The sequence below is a fragment of the Talpa occidentalis genome, unplaced genomic scaffold (assembly GCF_014898055.3).
Source record: "Talpa occidentalis isolate TD23 unplaced genomic scaffold, MPIMG_talOcc4v2.1 talOcc4.9, whole genome shotgun sequence".
Lineage (NCBI taxonomy): Eukaryota > Metazoa > Chordata > Mammalia > Eulipotyphla > Talpidae > Talpa > Talpa occidentalis.
This window is the reverse complement of record NW_023605305.1, coordinates 2154691-2168343: the sequence shown is the minus strand read 5'-3', so window position 1 is coordinate 2168343 and position 13653 is coordinate 2154691. Positions and strand designations below refer to the sequence as shown.

The window sequence follows — 13653 nt, the reverse complement described above, 5'->3', positions numbered from 1 at the left end:
CCCTTTTACTTTGGTAACAGGCACACATCTGCGTAACTGCCCCCAACGCGGGGGGGCTATAGGATGGGGGTGCAGGTGTCTTTTTGAGTTAGTGTTTTCATTTCCTTCACGTAAACACCCACAGGTGGGCTGGCTGGGCCCACGGGTGCTGGCTTGGATTTCCGCGGCTCCTGCACTGGGTCCCCACCATGCCGTGCCAGCCTATGCCCTGCTGTGCCGGCCTGCGGGCCCCAGTGCACCCGTGCGTCTGTTGGGGTGTGTGTGGGGTGAGGTGGCTGTGGAGTGGGCGACGTGTGTTGGATGCGCGTGTGGACTTGCTGCACAGTTCACGCTGCTGGTCCCAGCTTCTGTCGTCCCAGGGTGGACGTGTCTGCTGGCCCCACGTCCTGCGGGGCGTCATGGGGCTGGTGGGTTGGTGTCTAACCAGCTTGGTGGGTGTGTGGGGGCCTTTCAGGGGGCCGGGGGTCAGGGAGCGGGCGGTCAGGAGGATGGGGGCAGGAGGTTGGGGTCAGGGGGACAGGGCAGGAGATCAGGGGTCAGGGGGCAGTTTCAAAACAGCCGCCTTCCCACGTGGCCCGCGTCACCCCCTTCCCTGGCTCCCTTCCTTCTAGAAGGGATCTTTCCTCCCCAGCCGGCTGTCAAGAGACGGAACAAATGTGCTATTTTAATTTCCCTTTAACGACGATTTCCAGAGTCAGAGCTTGTTGTCACCCCAGGCGCGACAACTGAGGTCCAATTTGTCTATTATTTTTGCTACTTGTCTTGTCTTTTGGGGTGTCACTCTGACTCCTTGGCGTTTCCTTTATCCGTCTGTCCGGGTATTTTCACTGGTGCCAGTTTCTGACGTTTAACCCTTTGGCCCACGGCAGCTCCCGGGGACCTTCGCCTGCCGTGGTGCCCGCCTGCTGGGGTGCCCGGCCCAGGGTCCCGTCCCCTCCTGTCGCGTCTCCCGGGAGCCCGTGGGTGCTCCAGAGCCCGAGGCCCGGAAGCGCCGGCGCTGGCCTCGCTGTCCCCGGCAGAGCGCGGGAGTAGATGCTGAAGCCGCTTCTTGCTGGCCCTTCACATCCTGCTTGAGTCCTTTCCCCCTGCACACCCCCGGGGCCTGCTACGACGGCCGCTTCCTGGCCGTTCCTCAGAGCGGCCGGATGTGCCGGGCCAGCGGGGCCTCGGGCCCTGCCTGGGCCGGTCCCCTGAGGATGCGTGTCCCCCAGGGGTGAGCGATGGGCTGTCCAGGCAGAGTCCCTTGTTCAATTTGTTTTCAATTTCATGTTTGCTTTCCTTCCTTTTGGGTTTAGTTTTTGGAGCATTTGAAAGGCTCTAAATAGAACATGGAGGTGGGCTGTGCCCCCGAGCCCCTCCCTGCCTCGCCCCGCAGCCCGCCCCTCGGCCCGGCATGGGCCGCCGTTTCTGCTCTCCCCCTTGCTTGTTGGCTGGCTCTTGTTGTCAAATAAGCACTTGCTCATATTGAGTTCCTTTTCTCTTACCGTGCCGGCAGTGTGCCCAGCACATCTGTCACCTCGCTTTTGGGGTGAACGTTGCACCCGAGCCCGGCTACCCTGGTTGCGCCAGTCACTGGGGGTGTGTTCTGCGCTGGGAGCACGCAGCCTACAGGGCCCGAGTGTTTTGGGTTTTCTGTCAGTGGGGGCTGCTAGCGGTGGGGCTCAGGGCCAGTGGGCCCAGAGGAGGGGAGGACATGGGCACACACGCATGGCCCTCTGTGGCTGTGGCCTCTGTCCCCTGGTGGACGTGACCGCTGTCCCTCGTGGACATGACCCCCATCCCCTGTTGACATGGCCTCTGTCCCCCGTGGCGGGTGGCCTCCCTGGCTGCCTCCTCATGGCCCCCAGCGCTGCAGGTTGTTAAATTGGGGTTTCGCCATCTGCGCCTCGGGAGACTGCCTTAGCGAGGGTTCAGTTTGCGTTCCTCCTGGGGTGCGTGAAGCTGGTGTCCCCGCCCGCTGCCCCGTCCCGTGTAGACGCGTGTCCCCTCAGAGTCCGTCTTTTCCCTGGTGACTCGGGCGCCGCCTTACCAGCCGCCAAACGCTCTCAAGCTGGTTTTCTTCCTGAATTTTCTGTCTTGTTCCATGAGACCAGAGGTCAGCACGCTGATTTCTGGTAAGGGCCAGACTAGACATTTTAGGCTTTTGGGGTCACATGCCTCCTGATCTCTGGAAACTTCTTTGATGACCCTTCAGAAGTGAGCGGTCTCGGGGCTGGCGGCTGGGTGGGCCTGCGGTGCAGCGGCCGACTGCCCGAGGCCTGTGTGTCCGTGCAGGGCGTGGGACCAGGACACCGGCTGGCCTTGGGGGGGCGGGATTCGGCCCCCTCACTCTCCCTGCCTTCCGAGCCTTTCGCAGCCGCAGGCGCTGGCTCACAGGTGCTGCTTTTTCTCACCATTAGCGTTTCGGTTCCACCTTTACGACGACCGTCCTTCTGCTCTCCTCTTGGTCATCTCGTTTTCTGAGTTGCATAGTTCACTCGCTTCAGCGCTTCTGCTTTTGTAGACGTAAGCGACCCAAAGCTGTGGATTTCCCTTTGGTAAACACTTGATGTCTTGTTGGTTACAATAAGTGGCATTTTTCTGGAACGTCTGTTCTGATTGCGTTTCCCTCTGACAGAGTTATTTAAGACTAAGTTGAAAATTGTTTCAAGGAATTGGCTTCGGGTTTCTCGCGTGCTGCACCGCCATCAGAGAGCCGTGTCACCCCACCCGCCGAGCGTGTTAGGGTGGCTTTGCGGTGCCGTTAGATGCAGTCAGTTTGTGTTAGTGCTCCCGGAGGACTTGAGAAGGCGTCCTCCCTGCTCCTGAGCCTCGCAGTGGGGCCTCGCCGGGAGGGCCTGACCTGCGCCGGCGCCCTGGCACTTGCGGGTCCTGGACGTCCTCCCTGCTTGTGCTGGGTCCCCCGCGCCACCTGTGTGCGTGTGCATGGATGGCCTGGCTCTGGCACACTGTGTGTCCAAGTGATGAACTCCCGGGCAGCCAGTAAGGCCGCTCTCCATCCAGCCGCTGTCCACAAGGACTTCGTGGAAGTATCTTACTGGGGAGAAGCTCCTTGTAGCTCAGCCTGCTCCCCATTCTGCTAATTGGGATGTTTTGTGACAGCTTTGATGACCGTGTCTAGTAAACCGTCACTGTGACAGACACGGAAGTTAGTAATCGTGGCCAGGGCGGACTGTCCAGAGGGTCCGGGGACAGACAGCCTGGGCTCACTGGGTCCTCCATGCGCAGGGGCTCCTGGCTTCCGGCTGACGTACCTGGTGGACCCCGGGTCCCTGACACCTGGAGAGTCGTGCTGGTTCGCCCACTACCTGGCCGTGCAGACCCTGCAGATGGACGTCTGGGACGGGGACTCCCTGCTGCTCTTGGGGTCCGCGGCTGTGCCTCTGAAGGTAGGGCGGGCGGGGCGGGGCGGTGCCCATTCCCCGCTTTGTCCTGTAGCTCCTCCACCTTCCTCCCTGCGAGGGCCCCGAGGGAGGCTGCCCGGCCTGTGTGTGCAGCCCGCTGTCGACTCCATGGGGGAACTGGTGGCACTTTATTTAAAAACATGTGGAAAGACCCCAATATCAAGCTGGGGTTTTCAGGAGAAGGCGGACTCCGCCTCAGCTGCCCTCCGACTGCTGCCGGTCGGGGTGTTCTTTGGATCCTGTCCTCTGTGCACCGCCCTCCACAGTGGCTTCCCTCGGTGGGCGCCGGTGCACCTGCAGCTCCTGCCGGCGGTCGGCTCTGCCCTGAGAGGCTTCTCCTCCGCAGCATCTCCTCCGCCAGGGGCGGCCGGCCGTGCAGGTCTCGCATGAGCTGGACGTCGTGGCCACCGAGTACGAGCAGGACACGATGGTAGTGAGCGGAGACCTGACTGGCTTTGGCAGTGTCAAGCCCATCGGTGTCCACATGGTGGTGAAGGGCCGGCTGCACCTGACCTTGGCCAACGTGGGTAAGTGTCCTTTCCCGGCAGCCACTCGCTGCCCGGCTGGAGCGGGAGCCCCCAGGCCTGCAGCCACATGGTGGCGTCAGATGCACTGGGAATGCAGAACATTCACAGCAGCCTGCCCGCTGCAGCTGTCCTGGGCCACCGGGCCTGTCCTGGGCCACCAGGCCTGTCGTGACCGCTGAGCATCAGTCCTGGACCCTGGGCCTGGCACCAGTGCTTGTGCCTCTGCTTTCCAGTTAGGGCTTGGGATCTTACCTGTCTTGGTCTTGTCCACTTCTTGTTTCTTGGTGGTACCCACGGGCCTCTCTGTGACTGTCCTCAAAGCAAGTGGCCGCTCCGGGAGAGGTGGCTTGTTAGCTCACAGAGCTGCCTCTTCATGGTGGAGGGAGAGCCACGGCCCTGGGCCAGCAGCTGGAGAAGTGGTTCTCCAGGGTCCAGCGCTTCACTCCCGCTGGCGTCCTCGATGCGCATCTCGGGAGGCTGACACTGGCCCCTTCTATCATGTGCCTGTTGGCCAGGGGCCTGGGGGCCCTGCCTGGATGTCCACAAGGCTCCACCGAGGCCCCTGATGAGACAGCGTCAGGCTGCTGGAGCCGGCACGGGACAGAGGCCCCTGAGCCCCGCGAGGACAGAGGCGACCCCCCAGCCTCCCTCAAGGGTTTTGTTGTTTTCTGGGTGAACTGAAAGCAGGACAGAAACAAACCGTGTGGTGCTGTTGTGTGTCTGGATGGGAAGCAAACCGCTGGTGCTTTTCTGGGGAGGTTTCCCATCCCTCAGAACCCGGGCTGCTCTGAAAGCCGGGCCCCCGGGCCCCGGTCCGGTGCTGAGGCCTGAGCCGGCCGGCCGGGCAGCCGGGCAGCGGGCACCGCACTCATTAAGCCAGCCGGGGGCTGCGGCGGCTTGTTTACAAATGCGGAGTCCAAGGCTGCCTGGAAAACAGACAATCTGGAAACAGCGAAACTCAATTAGGTTCTGGGAAATAAATGAGCCAGGTGTGGGCCGCAGCGTCACTCACGCTCGTGGGCCAGGGAGTCGCCGGCATCGCGCCTTCAGGCCGTGGCTGTTTTTATATTTAATTCTCCAGCCCACAGATGTGCAGTGTGACTCTAGGTCTTAAAATCTTATCTTCAGAAGAAAGATTAGCTCCATTATACGTTATCTTAAATTGTCATTTTCATACTTTGCCTGCACGAGAGAGATAAGCCCACGGGGAGAGGGGCCGAGAGGCCGCTCGAGAGGCCGGCAGGGCGGGAGGACCGGCTGCTCCTCTCGAGGGGCTTTGCTTTCCTGTCCTCCTGCGTATTTTTGTGGGAGAAATGTCTTTTCTTTCTCTATGAAACTGGCAGGCAGGCGCCGGGCAGCAGCGCCAGCCCCCATTGGCATGACGGCCACGCAGCAGCAGGGAACAGAAGCTGGGCCTGGACAGCACTCACTGTCCCGGCCGGCCTGCTGGGCGCCTCCTGTGGTCACACTGGGTGCAGGTGCCGTCGCTCCCACCCAGCGCCAGGCAGCCACCCCGCTCTGCTGGGCTCAGACAAGCCCTCGGCTCCCAGCAGCCTGTGCGCCCGGCGCCCTGCTGTCATGGAGACCACACAAGGCTGAGACTTTATCCCCTGATGCTGCGACGCGGCCGGTCAGCTGGGCGGCGGCCACTGTGTGGCTCGTCCCGCTCGCCGGGGCTGCATCTCCTCTGAGAGCCAAGCTCCGGGGCCTGCTTGTCCGTCCCTGTGGCCATCTGGACCAGACCTGACCCGGCAGCCCACCCCGCCCCCGCCGGCCGTCGTGATGGGGGGCACAGAGAGCGGAGCCTGGGCTGGCTGGGCTGGGGCTCCGTGGGCTCCTGCTCCCTCACATGCGTGGGGTGCGGTACTGGGACCCGAGGTGACGGTCAGCACTGGGCGCTGGTCCATCTTGGCGCCATGACCCCACCCTGCCCACAGGCTCCGGGCTCCCGAGGCCCTGGCCCCTCCCCCCGTGGCGCGGGCCCCTGCACGCGGGAGCCTTGTGTGGCGGCCGTGGGCCCAGAAGCGCTGGCCTTGGCGTCTGTTCTTGGACTTCAGCCTGCTGAGCCGGTCCTGGACGTGGCAGGGCCTTTCTTGGAGACAGGTTGGCCCGACCACAGTGGTTGCTACCAGGGGCAGACGGGGCCACGGAGACGAGGGGCCTGTGCTGTGGCCAGAGACCTCCGCCTCTGCGGGCAGGGGCTGCGGCTGTGCGGGGCCGAGTGTGCATTCGGGGTGCGGGTCTGCCCGGGGGCTGTCTCCCTGTGTCTCTGTGAGAAGCACCCGCAGGGGCTGTGTGGGGCGGTGCCTTCTGGTGTGCGTGGACGCAGCCGGGGGCGCCCAGGAGCCCGGCCTGCGCAGCGTGACGCGTGTACCCGGGCGTCGTGAGTTCGGGGCGTCGGGCCATTTGAAGGCACAGGGGCTGCCGAGGCTCCCTTGGCTTTCACGGCGTTCATGTCCCGCTGGTGTTTCCTGTAGGTCACGTGTGTGAGCAGAGGGCGAGGAGTCCCAGCTCCTTGCCGCCGTCCCGGTCACGGGTCATCTCCTGCGACGCAGCCGGCCGCTTCCCAGGGGGCAGTCTCTTCGCCAGCGGGAGCCCCAGAGGTGCGTGGCACATGCGGCAGGCGGGTAGGCGGGGGCTGCACGGGCTGGCTGGGTGTGCGGGGGTGGGTGGCAGAAGGCTGCGCACGTGTGTTCCCATGGGAGTGTGCATGCACACAGGAGTGTGTGAGGGGCTACGTGCGTGTGTGCAAGCATGGGTGTGTGTGGGTGTCCGTGCCCTGGATCTGGGGCTAGCGCAGGCGCTGCACGGCAGCCCCGGGCCAGCTCGGCCGCCCGTGCCCCGTCCCCGTGCTCGGCCAGCCCCACGCCCGCTGCTGGTGCCGTGCAAGCTGCCCGCCGTGTTCGTGGAGAAGTGACAGCCCTCCAGCGGCATTTGTTTTGGTTAGCTGCTCGTCCGCCGCAGGGGAGGAGTTGATGAAGAGGTCGGGAGAAGCACAGGCTGATTTTAAAAACCTAATTTGAAACTCCCCGTGTTGGGAAGAGGAATGAACCGATTACGAAGCTGGGGAGTAAGCCCTGGGCGGCGAGCGCTCCTTCCCGGCAGGGCCTCCAGCCTCCTGTCCCCTGAAATCTCCCGCGAGCCTGAGTATGAAGGCCTGCGGTGAGAATTGGGGTGGGGGTGTCCTTTCCACCGTCCAGGCACACCCCTCGGGCAGGGCTTACTCTGGTGGGTCACCGTGCAGACCTCCAGACGGCCAGGGCCATCAGGACGGACACCTGTGCCCGGGGGACCCAGAGCTGCGGCTGGCAGAGTGGGGAGGCCGCTGGTTTCTTGCCTGCACCCCACATTCAGAATTCCCTGAAACTCCAGCAAAGCCTGTGGACCCGGGACCTCCTCCCGGGCCAGGTGGGTGCAGGTTCAAGGCCCAGGCAGGCTGGGGTCTGTTCTGGTCCCGCCTCCTCGCTTTAAAGTTGAGGAACCGAGGCAGAGAGAGGCCAGGTGGCTTGGCAGGTGCTGAGGGCCATGGCAGGGAAGGCGGACGAGACTCTGGACCTCCTGCCTCGGGGCCTGTGCGCCTGCATCCCAGCCTGGCCTCCAACCGCTCTCCTCTGGCGTGCTGGCTCCCCGGGAGAAGCCCCCTGGGAATGAGTGGCCGTCTGCACTCTTGGCCGGGCCCGGCCGGTCAGGGGCTCCTGGCAGCGGCTTCTGAGGATCGGTTGAGGGAAGTGGGTGCCTCCAAGCGCTATTTCCACCAAAACCAGAGGATGCTGTGTCAGTGAGCTGTGTCTTCGCTGCCTGGACGGGGCTCTGGAAGGGAGTGGAAGATGTGTAGCAGGTTCTCAGTGCTTCCCGGCTCCCAGTGCAGGCCCTGCCACTCCGCCTTCCTCTGGTCTCCTGGGAACTGGGCCACAGGCATTTGTTGGGCACTGAGAACCCTGGGGGCGCCCGAGCATCGTTGCTGCACTGATGCCTACACCTGCGACCCCAGGCCTCAGGCGGCTCCATCCCACCCAGGCTGGGTCTCTGGTCCGGCTTGCCACGCCCCCGAGATCTCTGGAATGTTCTTTGGGGCAGCCATTTAAGAAGACTAAACCAACTCATAGCATCTAAAAGAAATTCAGGGGCTTAAAATGCAGCGGTGGCAGGAGCCTGGAACTAGTGCTTGTTCACTTGTGGTGGAGGAAGGGGGGAGGCGGGGAGGGGCCCTCATGCAGGGGCAGGGAGGGGGCACTCTGGAGGCTCAGGCAGGTGGCAGAAGGGGATGCCCAGCTGGTGTTCACCCCCCGAGGCTTTGAGGGTGCCCGAGAGTCAGGAAGGACCCTGGTTCTGGAGTGGGCGCCCCCTCCCTGCTTGCCCATTGGGCAGGGCGAGTGAGCCCCGGAATCTCACCAGTCAGCCCGGCATGGCCGGTGCAGGCTCAGGAGCAAAGAAACGCAGCTCTTCCCTGTCCCTGCAGCCTGGTCAGTGCCACCCTGCTCCCCTGCGCGTGTGGGGTTACCTGGAGGCCTGGGGGGGCGCAGTGGAGACACCCCAGCTCTGTCTTAGGGCACACAGGAAGGGGCAGGGCTGCCAGAGAGTGCCTGCCCCACCCCGCGGTGCTGGGGCGCTGGGTCTGCTGGAACTAACCCTACACCTTAACCCCTGCCCCTTCTTGAACCTTCCAGCTGCGAGAAATGTGGTGCAAGCGCAGAAGCTGGCCGACTTGGACAGCGAGCTGGCAGCCCTGCTGCTCACGCCGCTGCCGCAGGGGCGCGCTGGGGGCCGGGGAGCCCGCGGCGAGGGCGAGGCTGTCCGCAGGCGCAAGCTGGCCAGGATGCGGGCTGTGCGCCTGCAGGAGCTGGGCGCGGGGGCGCTGGGGAGCGTGGCCTCAGGAGTGCCGTGCAGGTGAGGCCCGCGGGGTGCCCCAGGGGCCCTGCCCTCGACCCTCCCCGCTGCCCGGCTGCGTCCCCCCCCCCCCCCCGGGCCTGCTGGAGGCTGTGGGCACGAGTCACTCTCCCAGCAAGTTTCCAAGCGGGGTTACCTAGGGGCGCGCCTGTCAGGCGCACCCTTGGAGGCTGTTCCCAGGGTGCCGGGAGCCTGGGCTGGGGGTGCTCGGCGGGGAGGGGTCTCGGCAGCCCCAAGTCTGGGGTGCATAGCTGCGAGCCCCCGTCCGTGCACAGTCTCGCGAGCAGTGAAGTTCCCATTTGCCGCTAAAAGTCTGCGGGCCTTGTAACATCGCACCGCTGAGGACGGGTGGGAGGCTGGACATGCCCTCGGCTTTGAGGGCGGAGCAGCCCTGGGGAGGAGGATCCCGCTGCGCCCCCACAGCTGCGCCCCCATGGTGTGGCCTCGGGGTCCCGGCTCAGGGCCTGAGAGTGCCAGGGAGGGTGTGGAGGCTGGGGATGGGGAGCCCTCGGGACTGGAGAGACCGGGCATGGGTGGGGCCACAGCAGGGCGGGGCGGGGGAAGGGCCCTAGCGGGGACCAGGCGCAGGGTCAGGGCACCGGCTTTGGAGGGGGCTCGGCCCTCCCAAGTGTGGAGGATTGGGGTGGCTCCAGAGGAAAATGGGTGTGGGGCGGCGCAGGGGACCAGAAGACAGCTGGGCGCCCGCGCGAGGGGCCCTGGCTCAGCGGCGCGTCCCGTAGGCCCAGCAGAGCGCGCTGGCGCAGCACGCGCGGGACCTGCAGGTCATCGCCGCCTACCGGGAGCGCACCAAGGCCGAGAGCATCGCCAGCGCCCTGAGCCTGGCCATCACCGCGCGACACACGCTCTCCGCCGCGCTGGGCGTCGCCGAGTTCTTCGAGTTTGCGCTCCGGAATCCCCACAACACGCAGCACACGGTGACCATCGAGATCGACAACCCCGAGCTCAGGTGGGAGCCGGGGCACGAGCCCGGCCCTGGCCCCGCGGGTGGAGGAGCTCCTGTGCGAGGAGGGGCCCTGGGCTGGGTGGCGCCCCTGGGGTCCTGCCTGAGAGCTAAGCCCATCTGGCTGGGGGCCGGGGGTTCGCCTTTGCCCGGTGCCAGCCAGGGCGGGCACCTCCCTGCAGGCCTAGCCAGGCACAGCCTGTGCTCAGCGCCTGTCTCCCCTCTAGCCTCGTGCTGGACAGTCAGGAGTGGAGACATTTCAAAGCCGCGGCCAACCTGCACACGCCGGTGGAGGAGGACATGTTTCACCTGCGGGGCGACCTGCCCCCCCAGCTCTACCTGCGCCCCAGGGAGACCGCCCACGTCCCCTTCAAGTACCAGAGCTTCTCCTTGGGCCAGCCGGCCCGGGCGCAGGTGGGCAGGCCGCTCTCTGGCACCGGCCCTGGTCCTCGGACACCTGGGGCGGAATATTGGGGTGTGGGGAGTGAGGGCGCTCTGGAGCTTGGCACGCACCCCCAGTCAGCCAGGAGCAGCCTATTGGGCTGTCGGCGTGGCTCCTGGTGGTGGCGAGTGCTCTTAGAAGCAGATGTGGGGGCCGGGGCGCCCCCTCATCCCCGGGAGTCCTTGCCTCCAGGCCCTCTGAGCAGCGTCCCACATGCACGTCTCTGTGCACGCGAGAGGCTGTGTGTTCACACCCGCCACGCGGGCGCTCCTGGCCGCCTTCTCCCTGCGCTTGGGACCCCACTTTTGAGCGAGGACCTGGCTCTGGCATCGCCGCTGTGTCTGACGTCGCTTGCTCAGTCTGGAGGTCGCGCTGGCTGAGACCTCTGCCCTGGGGCTCCAGGGTGGCCCTTTCTGCCCTGGAGACTCCTCTCCGGCAGCTGCGTCGCCAGCCTGCTACGCAGCTAGATTTGTTTGTCTCAGTTTGTTTTCAAACTCCAGAGATCTTTGCTTTTCCTTCTGATTTAATGTTTTAATTAAGTAAAACCATTTACATAATCGAGCCCCACATCAACCTATAAAATGAGACTCCAGAAAGATCCTGCTTTCTTTTTCGCCCCCCATTCTCCCATTCTGCCCTGTGTGCGTGCACGGAAGCATGTGTGTGCGCACACGTGCTCTGAAAGGCTGTGAGTGTGCACGTGATAGCGCCTGAGTTTAGATGCACGTTGGCCTGTGGCACACGTGCAGACATGCACACACATATACACATGTGCTGGTGCACGCGTGCAAATGCAACCATATGTGTGCCTGTGCATGCTTGCCCACCGGCACACATATTCCCATGCTGGGTGTGGACATGGGCCTGGGGGCCGCCGGAGGTGCCGGGCGCTGGCCCTCTCCTCTCTGCGCCGGCGCCCGCGTCCGGACTGTCCTCTCGGGTTCAGCCGGCCCTCTGCTGTGTCCCCTCTTGCGGCGACGCGTCGCCTGAGCACGTGCATTCTCCTGAACGCCTCTCGGGGGAGCTGGCCCATTTTGCACTGATTGATCATTTTTAAAGCTTTTATTGAACTCCACAAACGTTGCCGGCTCTGTCAGAACTCGTGAGTGTTGCGAAAACAGCAGCGACGAGGGAGCTCAGTCTCAGGCCCCGTCACCCCGCAGGCCCGTGGCTCTCAGCTGTGTCCGCCGCGTTGCCGCTGTGCGCTCAGGTTCTAGTGGCAGGACCTGCTCGGGGCCTCCCCGGGTCACGGGGTCTGCGGCACAGGTCGCTTTCCTGGGTGCCGTGTCCCGTGTTCACGCAGCTCCCTGGCCCTCGGCCGTTGGGCAGTGGGTGGGGCTGCTGTCCTGTGTCCAGGCCCCGCGTGTGGCCCTGGGCCCCGCAGGGGGACGGCCAGCCACGTTGCTGCCCTCGTGGCTTCTGTTCCAGTGGGCTGGTGGGGCCGCCTGCGTGCATCGGCATGGGTGGTGGTCCTTGCGCAGGGTTAGCATGTTGTGCCTGTGAAACACATGAGCAAAGAGAACTCGGGGGCTTCCAGGCGGCAGAGACCGCAGTGGCAGACAGCTACCTGCCCCTCCGGCCCTGGGCAGCCGGGGACGCGCTGGCGGTGATACCTGAGCCGGCCAGAGGCGGCCATGGCCTGACACGCGGACCTCTAGGGCACCGGCCATTGCAGGGCCTCCGGGAGCTGGAGGCTGGTGTGTGGTGCCAGGAGGCCCTCCCGGCATGCAGAGGGCCAGTGGCAGGCAGGTGGACTGGGAGAGGCCCGGGCCACGGACCTTTGCCTTCGGCGTTCGGTCCCGCATGCAAGGGAGCATGCCCGTGTGGCCCTGCCGCGCCGCCCAGAGTCCCGCCACGCCTGTCCTTCCCGCTTCTCAGGGTGGTGGGCATGGGCTGGTGTGGCCCTCACCGGTCGGGGGCAGCTGTGATGCCGCATCTACTCTGCCCGCAGGTGGTGTTCCGCGCAGGGGGCAAGCCCCTGGCCATGCTCTGCCTGACCGTGGAGGCGCAGCCCCATGTGGTGGACCAGACCTTCCGCTTCTACCACCCTGAGCTCACCTTCCTGAAGAAGGCCATCCGCCTGCCCCCCTGGCACACGCTCCCAGGCAGGTGCCGGGTCCCAGCGGTCCACACGGTGTCAGGGACGGGCAGGCTCTCCCGGGCCACAGGCGGTCACCCGTGTCACCTTCAGGCTCCTTCTCGGCAAGTGATGTGGCCGCTGGCTGTTGTCACTCAGCCTCTGATGGGCCTGGGGTGCCCGGGCCTGGTCCCACCCCTTACCCACAGCCCCTCCCACTGGCCTCCTCCCTGTGCCCTTTGGGAGGAGACACGGGCTTGGGTCAGCGCTGGCATGACAGCGCACCCTTGGCCGCAGGGGATGCCGGCCGCGTCCCTCAGGGGCTGAGCCGCTTCCCTGCAGGGTCAGCGGGGCGGGGTGGGCCCTGCCTGCTGGGAAGTGACCTCTGCTGTGGCTCCTTGATTGGCCCAGGTGCTCCCGTGGGGCTGCCTGGCGAGGTCCCCCCGGTCCACGTCCGGTGCAGCGACCCCAACGTCATCTGTGAGACCCAGAGCGTGGTGAGTCTGCCGGGCTGTGCGCCCCCCGCTGCACCCCCGCTTTCTTCTGAGGTTTTCCTGAAGTGGCTCGTCAGGTGCGAAAGGGCTATGTTGACATCCTGTGAGAGTTTTATGAATGAGTTTTCATTTTTCCTTAATTATTGAATTTAAATTAAAAAAAGGCTGGAGCGCCGCGATGAAAGCGAGGGTAATTAAGCACTTATTAATTGCCGCTGTGTGGGGACACGGCGGTGCTGGGGTGCGGTAGGCGCCGTCCCTGCAGAACGGAATTATTGAGCTCAGCATCAAATCAAGAAGTGAATGATTTTCTCTTTTGCAGTGAGAAAACGGAATTCTGCCTAGTACAGAGATCACGCTTCCCTGGGGGCGGGGGCCTGGGCCTCGCGCCGGCCTGGGGGTTGGGCTGGGGTCACCCGACGCTCCCTCTGTGTGGCAGGGCCCCGGGGAGCCGCGGGACGTGTTTCTGAAGGCGGCCAGCGGCCCCAGCCCCGAGACCAAGGCCTTCTTTGTCGCCGTGTACACGTGAGTGCGGCCTCCGGGTCTGGGGGGCGGCCCAGGGGTGGGGAGAGGCCTCTGCCGCTCCTGTTGTGACCGGAGGGGTGGGCCTTTGGCCTTCGCTCTGCGGGATTCCGGGGTGGCAGGAGGCTCCTCTCGGCCCCACCCATGGGGGACGCCCGGTTGCCCCCAGGAGAGATGCTCAGCTCGGCCGCCAGGCTTTGGTGTGGAGTCGAGTCTGCTGGGACCTGACCCGGGCCCACACTGGGGACCCCCACTCAGGAAGGGGCGGGTGGTCCCTGTCCTTGATGCCTGAGACTGCCCCTGGAGTCTGTGCCCCGGTGGAATAACCTTTAACGCTTC

At 64.8% G+C, this 13653-nt stretch overlaps 1 protein-coding gene across 1 annotated transcript in view; it reads left to right on the top strand.

Moving 5' to 3' along the window:
* Positions 1-13653, top strand: part of NPHP4 (nephrocystin 4) — a 70033-nt gene that overhangs the window by 54627 nt on the left and 1753 nt on the right. Inside the window, 9 exon segments of the mRNA XM_037499231.2 lie at positions 3229-3389; positions 3751-3931; positions 6409-6534; positions 8599-8795; positions 9544-9785; positions 10007-10193; positions 12173-12326; positions 12710-12795; positions 13232-13317. Coding sequence (XP_037355128.2) covers positions 3229-3389; positions 3751-3931; positions 6409-6534; positions 8599-8795; positions 9544-9785; positions 10007-10193; positions 12173-12326; positions 12710-12795; positions 13232-13317 — 1420 coding nt within the window.